At 43.3% G+C, this 16075-nt stretch overlaps 1 protein-coding gene across 2 annotated transcripts in view; it reads left to right on the top strand.

Moving 5' to 3' along the window:
• Nucleotides 1–3755: 3755 nt before the first annotated feature.
• The window catches only part of adat1 (adenosine deaminase tRNA specific 1), a 13681-nt gene continuing 1361 nt past the window's right edge, over nt 3756–16075 (top strand). The window contains exons 1-8 of one of the 2 annotated variants that reach the window (XM_034305685.2): nt 3756–4232; nt 6726–6794; nt 7029–7083; nt 11430–11560; nt 12013–12784; nt 14766–14914; nt 15058–15157; nt 15263–15349. In XM_034305685.2, the coding sequence (XP_034161576.2) occupies nt 4091–4232; nt 6726–6794; nt 7029–7083; nt 11430–11560; nt 12013–12784; nt 14766–14914; nt 15058–15157; nt 15263–15349 (1505 nt within the window). In that variant the 5' untranslated portion in view covers nt 3756–4090. Of the gene's footprint in view, nt 4233–6725; nt 6795–7028; nt 7084–7118; nt 8123–11429; nt 11561–12012; nt 12785–14765; nt 14915–15057; nt 15158–15262; nt 15350–16075 lie in introns of those variants that run through there. The other variant, XM_053235634.1, reaches the window with a different exon arrangement.

Below are 16075 nucleotides of genomic sequence, written 5' to 3'. Positions count from 1 at the left end.
CAGTTTTCGCAAGAGGTCCGGCTGGTTAAAATCTACCCACTGTCCACTGATGGAGTCCTGAGTACGAAGCTGCTCATGGCAACTGCAGCCCCAAAGCCACTACAGCAATCACAGTCCCAAGCCATTACAGTACAGCTCCCCATATGTGATCCCCAAGCCATCTCCACAGCCCCCAGGTGGCGCCATCCCCAGCAATCCAAACAGTTCTTCAGGCCAGCAGCAGCGGCGGCGAGCGAACTCAACCAACTCAACATAGCGGTGAGCGAACTCAACTCCAGCAGCAGCGAGCGAACTCAACCGATGAGAACTCCAACCAGAAGTAGGGCATCAGGATGGGTCAGGCAGCGAGGAGGAGCAGAAGTGGTCAGGATCACTGGCATCTCAGGAGTAGCATGTGTAGCTCGACAGAGAGTGAGGGAGAGAGAGAGATGGAGAGAAAGGAAGAGATTGTTAGGTAAGCTTTTGTCCTCTAATGGTTAAGCACAATGTACTTTACATGCAGAGTGCAAGCAGGGACTCCGGAAAGACTAGCTATGACAGCATAACTAAATGGGAGAGCCAGAAGCTAACACAGACACGAGGGCACCCTGGGACATAAGGCAGCCATGTCCCAGGGTGTGAGAGTGGGGGGGCCACAGCATCCAAACATCCCAGTTCACCACAACACTCTATGCCTGTGAACCCTCCAGACCTGCCCCTGTACCTAAGAAAACTATTCACTAAAGGCTTGACTAAACAAATATGTTTTCAGCCTAGACTTAAACACTGAGACTGTGTCTGAGCCCCGAACACTAAGTGAAAGGCTGTTCCATAACTGTGGGGCTTTGTAAGAGAAAGCTGGAACTCCTTCCCTTCTCCACAGTACTCCAACTGGCAGCTGTGGAGGTCCTAGCATCCCACTTACCAATAATGAACCCTTCACTTTTCCCAGGTTACCCTTGCAGATAATGCCTTCTCATAGCTTTTTTTTAAGGTTGTAACGTCATTTTGATCTGTAATAAAAATGGTGATGTCATCAGCATAGGCTGATAGAGACACTCTAAACCTGGTATCTATGTCTGGAATTAGAGTTCCACTGAGGTCCCTTCTTATCCTACACAACAGTGGCTCAATAATGACTATATAATTGCCCTTTGTCCCTTCTTAACTTTGTTAGCATCTTCTTTAGACGGAATCTTTTCTGCTTACTTAGAGCCTTGTAACCAACTGTTTTTTGTAACCTCAAGTTTTACCAAAGGTTACATCTAAAAAGTCATTTATTTCTTGTATTGTATACGTGTCCTCTGTGGTTTGTGATCCAATCTCCAAGATATCAGAGAGCATATCGTCATCTCTCATCTCTGTATCAGCACGCATTTCAACACAATGTGACGTTCCAGGATGTTCAACACAGTCCACTTCAACGTTAGCCCTTTCATTCACCTTATCATCATCATCACCATCATCGATCATCACTTTGTTTTCATTGATTCCTGATACATCCTTATTTACACTGGAGTTAACCGTTTCTTCTGTATCTTTATTCTGATTATCAGCGACGCTATCAATCAGTTCAACACTATGGGTGTCACTCTCTTCTGTAACCTGAAGCTCCTCAGAATTTAACTCATTATTGTTCACCTCAACAGCAGCAGAACTAGGCCCGGCATCACCAACAGACCCAGGAGCACCCACAGACCCAGCAATAATATCAGACCCGACAGTAATATCAGACCCAGCAGCACTAACAGACCCGGCAGTAATATCAGACCCGGCAGTAGAACTAGGCCCGGCATCACCAACAGTCCTGGCAGTAATATCAGACCCGGCAATAATATCAAACCCGGTAGTAGGATCAGACCCGACAGTAATATCAGACCCAGCAGTAGAGCAAAGCCCGGCATCACCAACAGACACGGCAGCACCAACAGACCCAGCAATAATATCTGACCCGACAGAAATATCAGACCCAGCAGCACTAACAGACCCGGCATCACCAACAGTCCTGGCAGTAATATCAGACCCGGCAATAATATCAAACCCGGTAGTAGGATCAGACCCGACAGTAATATCAGACCCAGCAGTAGAGCTAAGCCCGGCATCACCAACAGACACGGCATTAATATCAGACCCGGCAGTAATATCAGACCTGACAGTGATATCAGACCCGACAGTAGGATCAGACACAGCAGTAATATCAGACCCGGCAGTAATATCAGACCCAGCAATAATATCAGCCCTGGCAGTATCAACAGTCCCGGCATCACCAACAGACACGGCAGCACCAACAGACACGGCATTAATATCAGACCCGGCAGTACTATCAGACCCGGCAGTAATATCAAGCTCAGCAGCACTAACAGGTCCGGCAGTACTATCAGACCCAGTAGCACTGGCAGTAATATCAGACCCAGCAGTACTATCAGACCCAGCAGCACTGGCAGTACTATCAGACCCAGCAGTAATATCAGACCCAGCAGCACTGGCAGTAATATCAGACCCAGCAGTAATATCAGACCCAGCAGCACTGGCAGTAATATCAGACCCAGCAGTAATATCAGACCTGGCAGTACTATCAGACTCAGCAGCACTGGCAGTACTATCAGACCTGGCAGTACTATCAGATCCGGCGATACTATCAGACCCGGCAGTACTATCAGATCCGGTGGTACTATCAGACCCAGCAGTCTCCTCTCTAACCTGGACCCTATGTGGGCACGCCAGCCTCTTGGGCCCGATATCCCCACACTCAAAACACTCCATGCTGCCGGTATTTGTGTACACCATGTACGCTCTTCCCTCATGCCACACTTTAAACGACACATCCAGCTCCAACTCGTTCAGAAACATAAACACCTGCCTCCAGAACGACATGACACGTTTCAAGGCCATGTTTTTGCATCCCAGTAGAATCATTTTAATCCAGCTTGCAAACTTTCCATATCACATATATTATGGATGAAGGGTGGAACATTAGACACAGTGACTCTAATAGTCGAAGTAACAATAACAAAATCTCCACTTACCACGATTCTGCTGCTTACCAAGCGATTAACTAGCTCTTTCTCTTTTACAAAAACCACCACTGAATGATGATAAATGTTGATAAAGCCAACGTCCTCTCCCACTGCCATGAACACATCCTCCACAGTCACGCCTAACGCAGGTACACACCTGATACCGTGACAGAGCGACACAGGTGACGTTTCTCCCGCAGGGCCGACGCCATCCTGACGCTGTTACAAAAAGTTATCAAACTCATAAAGTTAAACTTTAAACTGAAATAAATCCTGTAGATGTTTATCACTAGTAAAACAAGTTTTAGTGTGCACTGGAAAGCAGAAAGAGGAAATATAGAGAGACACAAGGGGGAAAGAGAGAGAGAGATAGAGTTATCAACATACATTTTATTTATTCTATTTCTAATTTATTTTACTGTATTTGATACAGTAAAAAAATTTTTTTAAATTCTCCTTTCTTTTCTATATTGTTGTTTTGGCAATATTGTATATAAAAATCATGCCAATAAAGTACTTTGAAAATATAAAATTAAAATTGAGAGAGAGGGAGAGAGAAAATAAGAGACTCTTATATTGAAATTTCCGCACCGCACAAATATTTCAATACTCTTATATTGAAATATTTATTAAAACACGATCTTTTTACTTTTAAGAAAACCATTTAAAAATAGTTATTAAAATAATATATAAATAGATTAAAATAGTAACAGATGATAAAAAAGTAAAAAAAAAAAAAAAAACGGCTCTACAGTGCCCTCTATGTCGGGTGTGAATCCGAGTTGTGACTCAGAGAAGAGACCGGAAGTTCAGTGTCTACTCTTCCGGTTGGCACAGCACGCACGCGCTTGAGCTTTGAATGCTCTGAGTGCTGTTAGTTCGTTCTAGAAGTGACACAGTGCTCGCAGGGCGCGAGCTCAGAACGCAGTTGGGTCAGGGCTAGATTTATCCGCTTTAAACCGGTTTCATTCAGCGCACGCGGACATTTCTGCTGCATCTGTGTGTATATATATATATATATATATATATATATATATATATATATATATATATATATATGTGTGTGTGTGAGTGTTTGTGCGCGCGCGGGTGAGATGTGGGACCCGGATGAAGTGGCCCGGATGTGTTATGAGCGCTATGCGGCGCTGCCGCGCAGAGGGAAACCGGAAGAAGGTCGTGAGTGGACGCAGCTCGCGGCCGTGATTCAGGTCACGCGCTGCCCCGATACACACGCCGGTGGGTGCACGCGCGGTTTCCATAGCGTTAACCGTCAACATTAAGATCATGTTCAGGGGACAAACAACAACAACAAATGATCAATCAATCAATCAATAAACAGCTTTCACGCTTCATTTCTCAACACTTTAAACCCGTTCAAAACACACAACTGGTCCCGTTTCATTTTTATCAAAATAACACCATAAGAGTAACGTGATGAAATAAATTACAGATAATATTTTTGTGTTAGTTTGTGTCATGAAGCTGATATTTAACATAATTCATAAACATAACTGTTCATTATGGCTGTCGATTATACTGTAATCGAGTAATCTGACGATTATTTTGACGATTAATCAGATTTTTTTTAAAAAATTCACCATAAAAATAGACTTATATGAACTATAAGTTGGCTTAAGATAAATATTTAATCTTGGCAAACTATATAACTATATATTTCGAACACTTTTATCAGTCAGTATTTGATCATTGACCGCTGATTTAGGATAGAAATGCTACCGTGGTTATAATTCCTTGCTCTGTGTTGTGAGTAACCATGGAAACGCGCTCACAGCAGGAGTTATGACCTTATTATGATGTATTCATGTGTTTACTTCACATTTAGTCAGAGATAATTATCATTTCTGTCTACTTCCTCTTAAAGTGTGCGCTCTGACGGGTGTTTAAGTGACGGAAAACTCAAATAAAGTGGGGAAAAAACCACAAGTGTCCATGTTTATCTTGTGTTAGCCGCGAGCTAGCCAGCTAACTGTGCTGAGTGCTGAATATTTACCTCAGAACAGTGAGCTGTAGAGTCAGAGTTATAGATTTAATAAGCAAACACGTCTGTATGTTAATGATGTAAAGCTAACGTGTGTATACACAGTGTAACTCATTTAAAGAGAAGAAGTGCTGCTGCTGTGTTACAAGGTGCCATGCTACAAGCGGCCATGTTGATTTGACATCACTTGCTGAACTCGGGGTTGAGGAGACCCGTCCCGAGTTCCTGTGGTGAATCTGTTGAAACTTTTTATGTGAGATATTTCAGGATTTATTAGGAGTGAAGTTTATGAGTGTGCATCATGATTTAAGGATGTGGTACTGGGTTTTCTGTTTGTTCTCCTGAGAAGTTCGTATTTACGTCGTAATTACGATGTCAGGTGCGTTCAAGATGGCGGCGTAACTCCTCTTAATTAACTACAAAAAAAATACAGCAAGGTTTTTTAACTCTACTTCTAGAAAATGAAGAATAAAGAGTGAGCATCAGGCATGTTTTTTTTAAATGTTTTTTATGTTTTTAATCAGTTTATGAAGCCACTGTAAACGTTATCGTTACGTATTATATCGTAAGTGTGCAGTGTTATCGTATTTTGTCGAGGTAGTTAGCTTGTTTTACTGTGAATAAAAAATCCTGACAAAGACGTCACTGCTAAACACCCATGTTTTCTTCCTGACGCCTCCGAGCTCAAAGAAAATCCCAAGTTTCCCACTCGTACTTATGACTTTCCGATACGAACTTTCCGACATGACTTTTAGAATACAATTTTATGTTATAAATCTGATTCTGTTGCTTGTTTAAGTTCCACATTTTGGATCCAAACTCAAAACCTCTCGTTGTTGTTTTTATAAGAGAATTTGTGCGATATCTTACATTGCTTAAATTGTCTAACAACAAAAAAAGCTTTAAAAACAGTATGTTTGTAATTCGTTTCCTGTTTTTAGTGACTTCTCCAAACTTGTCAATATTGCCAATTTATTCCATAAAAAAAAAAAAGAATTCCTGAGTAAGAATTCCGAGCTGAGGGAAGTTTTATCTGGAGGTTGGGAATTCATCCAGTCCTTAAATGCACCAAACTTGCCGCTGGGTGTGAATAAGTGACTCGTTCAGGGAGTATTCCCACTTCACATCCAGCATTCCCGGGACAGATTCCGGATAAAGACCCGGATAAAGGCATTTGTGATCTAGTGATGTATAATTTTATCATTTTATCCTGATTAATGTTCATTCCACTCTCATCACTTTATCATTTCGGTACCGATTTTTTAACCACGTCCCATTTTTACACCACAGCACGTAATTTTATCCGTTTATAGCTACATTTAATGCTCAGAAAACCAGTTAGTTCCTGTTGTCACTTACGTTATAGCAGCTATAAACAGTCGTAAGTCGTAACTTAACGTTACAGCTTTACCTCTGACTGTTACAAAGCGCTGACACTGGAGACTCCTTCCATCAATGTTACATCAACACATTTCTCCTTACAGAAAACTTCACCATATGTATGATTATTTTTAATCTGTGTATGTGGAGTGTTTGCCGTACACGTCCTCGCGAGTGAGCTGTTGCTATAGAAACGAAAACACCATATACTCTGATATATTGCGATGTTTCTCAGGTTGTTTATATCGTTCTTCCCTAAATAGGGAGCATGTTTCTGATTAATACGATAAAATGTGTCCCATGTTTATATACACACAGTGTAATGACATCATCATGTTTTTGCTCTTCAGTGCTGAAGGAGGTGGTGGCTTTGGGGACGGGAACCAAGTGCATCGGACGCAGTGTCATGAACCCTAAAGGTAAACAACACACACACACACACACACACACACACACACACACACACACACACACACACACCCTAAAGACAGCAAAAGCAAACACACACATACCCTCTGTGTATATATGTATATATAGACAGTGTGTGTGTGTGTTCTGATGATGTTCTGGTTCATATATAGCACTAAGGATGTGTGTGTTTGTGGATGTTTGCCTGTTGGCTCTTAGCATTGGGTGTGTCATCTCTGATGCAGGTGACGTCCTGAACGACAGCCACGCCGAGGTGATCGCCCGGAGGAGCTGCGTACGGTGCGTACCTTAAATATCTCTGTCCCGCTACAATCAGGGAGGCGGCCATTTTAAGGGCTGTCTCAATCACAGAATCCTTCCAGTGCACTGGAACGATCACTCGCTAAAAAAATCCCACAATGCACCGCAAAATCCATCGATGCTCACTATGACGTCATATTTTCTGAAACCTCTCAACTTGAAAAAAAAAATGGCGGACGAACTCTCAGCCAACTTCATCTACAAAAGTAAATAGCTTGTTACTGTTGTTGTAGCTCTCAGATGATTACTTACGATAGCGATTTTTAACTTTATTTGAGGTTCTGTATACGTTGTGTTTGAGTCTAATGACTTTTAAGTGTTTAATGATTTTAAAAAATCCACTAGCGAGCTACGATCCTGCTCGAAGCACCGTGACAGAAACAAGTGTGATTAAGCTAACAGATTTATAAGACATATAACGTCAGAAAGATATCAGTCCTGCCTGTTGGTGATAAACGCCAGTGGTGACGTTTTACAACGCGAGTATGTCGTCATGGCAACGGAAATTGTGTCATCAGTGTCACAATGTGTCATGAGCCAGGGTCCTAGTGCCTGAACTCACGTACTCGATCTACTGATTCACCACTGAGGAAGCTAACGAGCTGATTGACACGCACACTTTGTGTGTGTGTGTGTGTGTGTGTGTGTATTACCCATAATCCATCCTGTCATGTGCGGTTGATAAAAATCTGATAGGGGATGATGTAAAAGCTGTTCTGGGAATTTTTTGGGATGATAATATTGCGTCCGATTACATGTAACGCGTGTAAAATATATAAAGTTACAGGTGAATGAGGGTTAAAATGCGAAGGTAAGGAAGGTGGGACTTTTTCTAGCTTTTAACTTAGTGTCTAAGCTGTGATTGGTGGATCGGTATGTCAGTCAGCTGTGGAGATTCAAACATCACGCCCTCCTCTGATTCCCACGGCAACGGTAGGCTGAGAGGAAAAACGAGAAACCGCGCCACCTGATCGTTATCAGCGACGCCGCGACACTTGAAAAGAAAAACGATGATGTGGTAAGAAATGTGAATGAAATACACTGTTAATGTTAAGCTGTGTACGATTTTAAAGTTAACTACTAACTGACTAAGTTAGGTAGCTAAGTTAGCTAACTGTCTGTTAACTAAGCTAGTGATGTACAAGTGCTTTTTCAGCTCTCGCACCAGTGAGCTAGTAATGCTTACTCATATCATTAGTTGCATATATGATGTAAGAGATATACTGCAAGATTGCGGCCATGTTTTCTTTCTCTGTGGCTGAGAAGTTCAACGCTTTTGTCTTTTCTCGTATTGATTATTGCTTCCTGCTTGAGTCTGGAAGTCTACAGTAAATAAACTGCAGTATGTGCAGAATTCAGCAGCTAGCACCCCAAACCGTGATCTCCGCTCCTCCACTCCTCCGCTCCTCCACTCCTCCGCTTCTCCACTACTCCGCTTCTCCACTACTCCGCTCCTCCACTCCTCCGCTTCTCCACTACTCCGCTCCTCCGCTCCTCCGCTACTCCGCTCCTCCGCTCCTCCACTCCTCCGCTCCTCCACTACTCCGCTTCTCCACTACTCCGCTCCTCCACTCCTCCGCTCCTCCACTCCTCCGCTCCTCCGCTTCTCCGCTCCTCCACTCCTCCACTCCTCCGCTCCTCCACTACTCCGCTTCTCCACTACTCCGCTCCTCCGCTCCTCCACTCCTCCGCTCCTCCGCTCCTCCGCTTCTCCACTACTCCGCTCCTCCACTCCTCCGCTCCTCCGCTCCTCCACTCCTCCACTACTCCGCTCCTCCACTACTCCGCTTCTCCACTACTCCGCTCCTCCACTCCTCCGCTCCTCCACTCCTCCGCTCCTCCGCTCCTCCGCTTCTCCACTACTCCGCTCCTCCACTCCTCCGCTCCTCCGCTCCTCCACTCCTCCGCTCCTCCGCTTCTCCACTACTCCGCTCCTCCGCTCCTCCACTCCTCCGCTCCTCCACTCCTCCGCTTCTCCACTACTCCGCTCCTCCGCTTCTCCACTACTCCGCTCCTCCGCTCCTCCGCTTCTCCGCTCCTCCACTCCTCCGCTCCTCCACTCCTCCGCTCCTCCACTCCTCCGCTTCTCCACTCCTCCGCTCCTCCACTCCTCCGCTTCTCCACTCCTCCGCTTCTCCACTACTCCGCTCCTCCACTCCTCCGCTTCTCCACTACTCCGCTCCTCCACTCCTCCGCTCCTCCACTCCTCCGCTTCTCCACTACTCCGCTCCTCCGCTCCTCCGCTTCTCCACTCCTCCACTCCTCCGCTCTTCCACTCCTCTGCTTCTCCACTCCTCCGCTCCTCCACTCCTCCGCTCCTCCACTCCTCCGTTTCTCCGCTCCTCTACTCCTCCGCTTCTCCACTCCTCCACTCCTCCGCTCCTCTACTCCTCCGCTCCTCCACTCCTCCTCTCTTCCGCCTCTCCGCTTCTCCAGTTCTGGTCTTTTAACTGTTCCTCAGACTCGTTGGTGTACTACAGGTGATAGAACATTTTCTTCTTCTGCTATCTTCTGATCTTATTCGAAGCCCAGGCTTTTAGTGTATTTAAATCTTCTCTTAAAACTTATTTCTTTAGGATTGCTTTTACTCGATTACCTTGATTAGTTTTTTTTGTTATTTAATTATTATTATTATTATTAATATTATTGTTATTAAGAATTGAATTGTATTTTATTATTAACTGTTTTTTGATACGTTTATATATTCTTCTGTAAAGCGCCTTGAGAGGCCTTTTTAAAGGCGCTATATAAAATAAAGTTTTATTATTATTATTATTTAAAAGTATTATTATTATTATTATTATTATTAATGTGTATGACAGACGGTAAAGGAGTAACAGTTATATTAGTGAGTTGGTATCGACTAACCCCTGATTAAATCCCAGCAGTAACAGCGCGTTCAAAGCCGAGAGACAGTAGAGAGAGAGTGTGTGAATCACACACACACACACACACACACTAAAATGGAGTTGTTTTTTCTTTATCTCTCCACTCCGGTCTGAAATCTGGTTGAAATCTGTTTCATTCATCCTGCATGGACTTGACAATAATAATAATAATACTTTTAAACAGAAACAAGAAAAATGCATCATCTCAATCGTTTCTCCTCACAGCAGCTGATATCCAATAAAATATGATTAAACAAAGAAATTCATTCATTAAAAAAAACCTATAATCATCAGTGTAATAAATGTTATTACGTAATAATGCGTACAGTTTAATAGTTTGTTAGTTCTTCGGTTATTGGTGTTAGGCCACAGAATATGTAAATAAGTAAATAATAATAATAATAATAATAATGATAATGATAGATTTCTATTACGGCTCTTTGTTTAACTCTCTCTACACTCTCTTCTCTACATCGTGTTTTGAGTCTTGTGAGTCTTTTGAGTATAATTGTTTTGGTCGTCGTTATATGAAATCTATATTCAGGATCCAAAAGCTGCTGATTGGTGGTGATGATGTAACAGTACAAGAAATTAAACTGAGAAATAAATGGAACAGTATATAAACAGAAGAAATGGAGTATTTGGGATGATCAGTTTTCAGTTCAGGAGTTTCGGGACGGTTCTCGGATATTTCTGGGATTGTTCTTGGACGGTTCTTGGACTGTTCTTCAATGTTTCTGGGCTGGTTCTCGGATGTTTCTGGGCTGGTTCTTGGATGGTTCTTGGACTGTTCTTGGATGATCCTTGGATGGTTCTGGGATGGTTCTTGGATGATCCTTGGATGGTTCTGGGATGGTTCTTGGACTGTTCTTGGATGGTTCTTGGACTGTTCTTGGATGATCCTTGGATGGTTCTGGGATGGCTCTTGGATTGTTCTTGGACGGTTCTCGGATGTTTCTGGGCTGGTTCTTGGATGTTTCTGGGCTGGTTCTTGGATGTTTCTGGGCTGGTTCTTGGATGGTTCTTGGACTGTTCTGGGATGATCCTTGGATGGTTATGGGATGGTTCTTGGACGGTATTGGGGCGCTTATGGGATGGTTCTAGGAAGGTTCTGGGAGCCCTGATGCGCTGTGTGTGTGTGTGTGTGTGTGTGTGTGGGTGTGGGTGTGTGGTGAGACAGTAACTTCCTGCACTTTTCCAAACCACTAAACTGTGTTCTCCTGGCTTTAACATTTAGAATTAATCCTAATGGAAACACTAGCCTTTAGGACACGCCCACTTTCTTCTCTATGATTTGCATAATCCGTTTTTTTCCGACTCATTGCATGTGTTTGTGTGTAAAGGTGTGTGTGTGTTTGCAGTGAGCCGGATGAGGCATCCTAGATGAGGGTCGTGATGTGTGTGTGTGTGTGTGTGTATGTGTGTGTGTGTGTGTAGATACCTGATGGAGCAGCTGTGTGTGGTGATGAGAGGAGGTCACAGCTCCGTGTTCTGTCGCGCTGATCAGGCGGGGAAGTGGAGGATTCGTCCTGACGTCTCCTTCCTGTTCTTCTGCAGTCACACGCCATGTAAACACTTCAAACCTAGACTCATACACACTACACATCTCACACACACATACAACCATGTCACACACACACATACATATCTCACACACACATACACATCTCACACACACATACAACCATGTCACACACACACATACATATCTCACACACACATACAACCATGTCACACACACATATACACGCCTCAAACACACACACAACCATGTCACACACACACATCACATATACATACACACCTCAAACACACAAGCACGCCCACTTAAAACATACACACATCTCATACACACACCATATACACACATCGTAAACATATATCACTTACACATGTCTCCTACACACACACACACACACAGTCTAACTGGTTAGCGTTTCCATGGTTACCATGATAGTGTGCACACTCTTTTGAGGACATTATCTTTGTTGTTTTGTTTTTTCCCCACACCACTGTCCAGGTGGAGACGCCTCCATCATCCCCATGACGGAGAGCCAGGCTCAGCCATGCCCACCTGTCCCACGAGCCAATCAGGAGTCAGAGCAGGGAAACAGGAAGCGGAGCGCCGAGAGTGAGACAGGTGGAGTGAAGAAGCGTGTCAGAGTGGACAGACAGCAGGACATCAGTGATGATCCCCGCAGTATCGAGGGCGTGGAGGCTGACGGAGCGGTCGTAGGGGATGACGGGGCGGGTGTAGGGACTGACGGTGCAGGAGTAGGGGATGACGGCGCGGTCGTAGGGGGTGACAGAGCGGGTGTAGGGGATGACAGAGCAGGAGTAGGGGATGCCGGGGAGGGTGTAGGGGCTGACGGGGCGGGTGTAGGGGATGCCGGGGAGGGTGTAGGGGATGACAGAGCAGGTGTAGGGGGTGACGGGGCAGGAGTAGGGGATGACAGAGCAGGTGTAGGTTTGGGAAGCGAGCGTGTGGAGGTGAGCTCAGGTGAGCAGGTGTGTGACGTGCACCGCACCGGGGCGAAGTGTGTCCCCGGGGCGCCGAGTGACCCGCGGGGTCCGGGGCTGGACTTCCACACGGTGGGCGCTCTGCGGGTGAAACCGGGCCGCGGAGAAGCCACGCTCTCGCTCTCCTGTAGCGACAAACTGAGCCGCTGGTGCACGCTCGGCTTCCAGGGGGCGCTGCTGAGCCACTTCCTGCAGGAGGGCGTGTACTTCAGCGCCGTGGTGGTGGGGAAGTGTCCTTACAGCCGACACGCCCTACACCGCGCCATCAGCAGGTCACTACACACCTTCCTCACGGTTATTACACATTATTACATGTTATTACATATTATTACACAGCTCCCTTACTGTTAATACACATTATTACACACCTCCCTTACTGTTAATACACATTATTACACACCTCCCTTACTGTTATTACACATTATTACACACCTCCCTTACTGTTAATACACATTACACATCTCCCTTACTGTTATTACACATTACACATCTCCCTTACTGTTATTACACATTATTACACATCTCTCTTACTGTTATTACACATTATTACACATCTCTCTTACTGTTATTACACATTATTACACATCTCTCTTACTGTTATTACACATTATTACACATCTCTCTTACTGTTATTACACATTATTACACACCTCCCTTACTGTTAATACACATTATTACACACCTCCCTTACTGTTAATACACATTATTACACACCTCCCTTACTGTTAATACACATTATTACACATCTCTCTTACTGTTATTACACATTATTACGTTATTACACATTATTACACATCTCTCTTACTGTTATTACACATTATTACACATCTCTCTTACTGTTATTACACATTATTACACATCTCTCTTACTGTTATTACACATTATTACACACCTCCCTTACTGTTAATACACATTATTACACACCTCCCTTACTGTTAATACACATTATTACACACCTCCCTTACTGTTAATACACATTATTACACATCTCTCTTACTGTTATTACACATTATTACGTTATTACACATTATTACACACCTCCCTTACTGTTAATACACATTATTACACACCTCCCTTACTGTTATTACACATCTCCCTTACTGTTATTACACATTATTACACACCTCCCTTACTGTTAATACACATTATTACACACCTCCCTTACTGTTAATACACATTATTACATATTATTACACACCTCCCTTACTGTTAATACACATTATTACATATTATTACACACCTCCCTTACTGTTAATACACATTATTACACATCTCCCTTACTGTTAATACACATTATTACATATTATTACACACCTCCCTTACTGTTAATACACATTATTACACACCTCCCTTACTGTTATTACACATCTCCCTTACTGTTATTACACATTATTACACACCTCCCTTACTGTTAATACACATTATTACACACCTCCCTTACTGTTAATACACATTATTACATATTATTACACACCTCCCTTACTGTTAATACACATTATTACATATTATTACACACCTCCCTTTCTGTTATTACACATTATTACATATTATTACACACCTCCCTTACTGTTAATACACGTTATTACATGCTATTACACGCTATTACACATTATTACATGCCTCCCTTACTGTTCTTGCACATTATTACATGTTATTACATATTATTACACATCTCCCTTATTGTTATTACACATTATTACACATTACTACACATTGTTACACGCCTCCTTTACTGTTATTACACATTATTACACGCTATCACACCTCTCTTACTGTTATTACATATTATACACCTCCTTTACAGTTATTACACATTATCACACACCTCCCTTACTGTTGTTACACATTACATTCTATTACACATTATTACACATCTTTCTTACTGTCATTACACATTATTACACATTATTACACATTACGCTCCTCCCTTACAGTTATTAACCAATTATTGTTACACACTACCATTACATTATTACACATTACACATAATACATACCTCCCTTACGCACCTGTTACACAGTATTACGTGCTATTACACATTATTACACGTTATAACACATTACCCACCTCCTTTACACACCTCCGTTACATTATTATTGCTCATATTGTCACTTTAAGTTTAAAAATCACTTACAGCCGCTTTAATCAAGTAAATACATTTAATCATATGTTTTGTTTGTGTTTTTCTGGCTAATCTCTCTCTCTCTGTCTCTCTCTCTCTCATTCTCTCTCTCTCTCGCTCTCTCTCTCCAGATGTGCGAGTGTGACGGGTCTGCCAGCTGGATTCTCTCCACACACTCCTGAGCTCCTGCAGTCCAGTGTGGAGTTCACACACGGCCGCACACACACACTGCAATCCCATGATGCCTCACAGCAGGGCCGTGTGGTGCCGTGTGGAGCCGGTGAGCGCAGTGTGTGAATCTCACGCTCATGCACACACACACACACACACACACACGCAAACATATTACAGCTGTGTGAGGACTGACCCGCTGTGTGTGTGTGTGTGTGTGTGTGTGTGTGTGTGTGTGTGTGTGCGTTTCAGCCATAAGCTGGTGCAGCGTCTCCTCTCAGCCGCTAGACGTCACTGCTAACGGCTACAAACAGGGAGTGACGAAGAAATCTCTGGGAACGCCACAGGCTCGGTGAGCACCTGATTATAAAAATATATTTCTCCCGCGCTCATTTGCATAATTTCTCATTTGCATAATTTCTCATTTGCATATTTCTCTTCTTCTCTTGTTAAACAGATCATTAATCAGTAAGGTGGAGCTTTTTCACTCCTTCCTTAAGCTGCTGGAGTTAGTAGACGACTCAGAGCTTCCTGACTCTCTCAGGTGACGACCTCCAAGCCCCACCCACACGTACACGCATCACTTCCTGTCAGTACGGCGCAGTGTGAATTTCAACTCTTATCTTTTGACTCTTTGACTCCGCCCCCCCATGTGCCTGTAGCTCCACCTCCCACACACCAGGATGGTTCAGAAAGCCCAGGAAAGCGTGATTTTGGACGTTTATAACATTTTTTGATGAACCAGGTGCATAAAATAAGTAAGCAACAAATAAGCAACAAAATAAATTAATAAAACCTGTGATGTCACGTGATAAATAATGATGTCATCACCTGTCCTAAAGAAACTAAAAGATAAAAATCAGCATCGAACTTCATCCTCAGAAAGATTCTTCGTCTTGGTAAAGGCAAAGGCAGCTCATTTTATTTTTTATTATTTATATAAATGAATTTTATTTAATATATTTAATTATTTGTTTGTTTAGTTGTTTAAACAAAAATGGGTTGTTCCGTTTTTTTCGTCCCACACCAGAATCTGGCGTCGCTGCTCTTCGGAATTCTGCCACGTTTAAGTTTCTGATTTAGCAGCGATGGGGGCGGAGTTAAATGCCCTTGTGGGTGTGTCTATAACATGACTGACAGGAGGGATGTAAAGCGAGGGAGGGATCACATTCTATCCTCACATTATTGGTAATAGTGAGATCACAGAACACTCAATATGGTGGCTGTAGTACAGGAAGCCCCGCCCTTCAGTAAAAACAGCCAATCACAT

This window comes from Pangasianodon hypophthalmus, chromosome 7 (genome assembly GCF_027358585.1).
Source record: "Pangasianodon hypophthalmus isolate fPanHyp1 chromosome 7, fPanHyp1.pri, whole genome shotgun sequence".
Taxonomy (NCBI): domain Eukaryota; kingdom Metazoa; phylum Chordata; class Actinopteri; order Siluriformes; family Pangasiidae; genus Pangasianodon; species Pangasianodon hypophthalmus.
This window is presented reverse-complemented; position numbering and strand designations above follow the sequence as displayed.